This window comes from Habropoda laboriosa, unplaced genomic scaffold (assembly GCF_001263275.1).
Source record: "Habropoda laboriosa isolate 0110345459 unplaced genomic scaffold, ASM126327v1 scaffold5, whole genome shotgun sequence".
NCBI lineage: Eukaryota > Metazoa > Arthropoda > Insecta > Hymenoptera > Apidae > Habropoda > Habropoda laboriosa.
In genome coordinates this window covers 1,081,279-1,083,586 of record NW_017100161.1, presented here as the reverse complement: position 1 = coordinate 1,083,586, position 2,308 = coordinate 1,081,279, and the positions used below count along the sequence as shown (strand labels likewise).

Below are 2,308 nucleotides of genomic sequence, written 5' to 3'. Positions count from 1 at the left end.
GCCGTGGTTGTAGGACTGTCAGACTTACAGAAGTACACGGCCAAGGACTCCGATTCTCTTATCAAATTCAAGAGATCCTCCCCCTCCAAATCCTCGATTACCTCTCCGGACGGATCCTTCTGTGTCATCAACCATTGCAAAATCTGATCCTCGTCGTACAGATCGCCTTACAGTTAAATTGAAAATTTTTATTAAGTTAGCAAATCAGAGGATATCAGTTTTGCGCGTGAAGATTGTATCGTATACCTGCGTAAATGACTGGTTCCTTCGAAGTCATTTTAAAGAACAGTATAGCGGGCAACGCGAAGACTCCGTACTGTTTGGATAATTGTTTGTCGTCGATCTTCACGAATTTGATTCCTGCGCCATCAGCTTCGTCGTCGATATGCTCGATTTCCACCAACACCCTGCCACACTGTTTGCAGTCGTTGCTGTCTAAACATACGCGCGCCACCGCGTTCGACACGCTCGAAAGTCTCATTTTTTAACGACAATTACGTCTATTCTATTCTATCCCTGTCCAAGTTTCATTTTCACAATGCACGGAAATATAAATTTTCCGAGTTGTGAAATTCGCGCGTTTTGTATTGCCAAATTTTCTTAATAAGATCCCCAATTTTAGGAGTGCCTTTTAAAATTGCTCAAATTTAAATTTAGAAAAGCGGCGACTTATCTTTTCAAATAACTCCAAGATTTTCACCCAAGTTTCATTTCTCTAACGCATGGAAATATAAATTTCCAAAGTAATAGAATTCGTGTCTTTTGTATTGTCAAATTTTCTTAATAAGATCCTCAATTTTAGGAGTGCCTTTTAAAATTATTCAAATTAAAATAAAAAGAAAAAAAAAGTGGTGATTCATTTTCTCGAACAATTCTAAGAGAATTCCCTTTAAAAACGATCTCCTCTTCAAACTCGATACTCACAGAAGAACACTGCCAGGTAATCAGTGGTCTGTCTGATTTTATGGAACATCTTTTTATTAATTCTCTCGATGTGATCGGTCAGTTCCATATTCTCAGGATTGGTCAGCCAATCGAGAATCTCCTCCTCGTCGTCGATGTCCCCGTCGTAATTGATGTTCTTGCCCTTGCGGAAGTACGTGATACCAGGCGGATTCCGGAAGCCGTATTTCTTCGCCATCAATCGATCCTTCATCCTGACGATTTTTATACCGTACTCGGCAGCCTCGTCGTCGATCAGTTCGACGTGCCTGAGCACTCTAGGACTCTCTGGGTCCTCTTCCTTGTCTACAGAAGCCAGATTTTCTCTTTCGTTTCAAAACTCTCTCTCTTTTCGTTTTTCACACGTTCGGTGTAAGCTTTGTAATTATCTCTAATTCTTCTTAGCGAAATAAATAAATAAATAAATAGAGTTTAGGCGACACCAACCCCTCGAGCGTTCGTTTCACTGTGAAGTTTAACTATAAATATGGTAATCACGTGGCAAATACAAGGGGTGATACGATTTTAGAAAAATTATCATCTCAACAACTTGTCGCGGTGTATTTAGAGAAATCTATATCGATCGAATTTTCATTACACCTCTGTCGATTATGCAACGAGTCTTACTTACCCCAAAGTAATTCAGTTCGAAAGAAAGAAATCGAGGAATTATGTGACTTACTGTGAAGAATCTCAACGATTCTCGTGAAAGGTTCTTTCTCTTTTCTATCGGGAAAAATTGAAACATGTCTTACAGAAAACGACAGCCAGGAATTCTTTCGTCTCGATATATTTGGTCAGGGTGTCACGATCGATCTCTTCGATGCTCTCGTCCGTCTTCTGCTTCACCATCCAATCGAGAACCTCGCTCTCGTCGAGTAGATTACCTAAGTTATCACAAGTTTGCTCTAAGAACGTGCTTTCACAACCCCTTTCTAACATTCTCATAAAACATTGCATAAAAAGAAAGAAAAAGAAATACCAAGTGCTAACTAAGCTTTCGTCTTTGCGTTCGTTCGTTAAGAATCTGGAATGGCCATTCGTTTCCTTCTTTTCAAGTGAACCCTGGAGATTTCTAGACGGTTTAAAGAAAACTTACCCTGGTGGCGAGAAGTTTCAGCAATCGTGGTCGAAAGGGTCGAAAAGAGAAATCTGATAAATCGTGTCGCTCGTGTGTGAATAATGCCACGATTTTATTTCCTATCTACAATGTTATGAGCGATGACTGTGTAGCTGGAGTATCGTGAATAGTGTTCGTCGAGTGAAGGCAACGTTCGACAAGAGAAACGCATCTTCTTTCTCCTTTAACGTACAGGAGATACGAGTGAAAAAAAGAGAGAGAGAGAGAGAAAAAAAAAAGAGCGTC

At 40.1% G+C, this 2,308-nt stretch overlaps 1 protein-coding gene across 4 annotated transcripts in view; it reads right to left on the bottom strand.

The window, feature by feature from the left end:
- Positions 1 to 2,308, bottom strand: part of LOC108578426 — a 35,313-nt gene that overhangs the window by 4,380 nt on the left and 28,625 nt on the right. For all 4 annotated transcript variants that reach the window (XM_017941763.1, XM_017941759.1, XM_017941760.1 and 1 more), the window contains 4 exons: positions 1,698 to 1,829; positions 925 to 1,248; positions 247 to 435; positions 29 to 166 (listed from right to left, as the gene is read on the bottom strand). In XM_017941763.1, the coding sequence (XP_017797252.1) occupies positions 29 to 166; positions 247 to 435; positions 925 to 1,248; positions 1,698 to 1,829 (783 nt within the window). The remainder of the gene's footprint in view (positions 1 to 28; positions 167 to 246; positions 436 to 924; positions 1,249 to 1,697; positions 1,830 to 2,308) is intronic.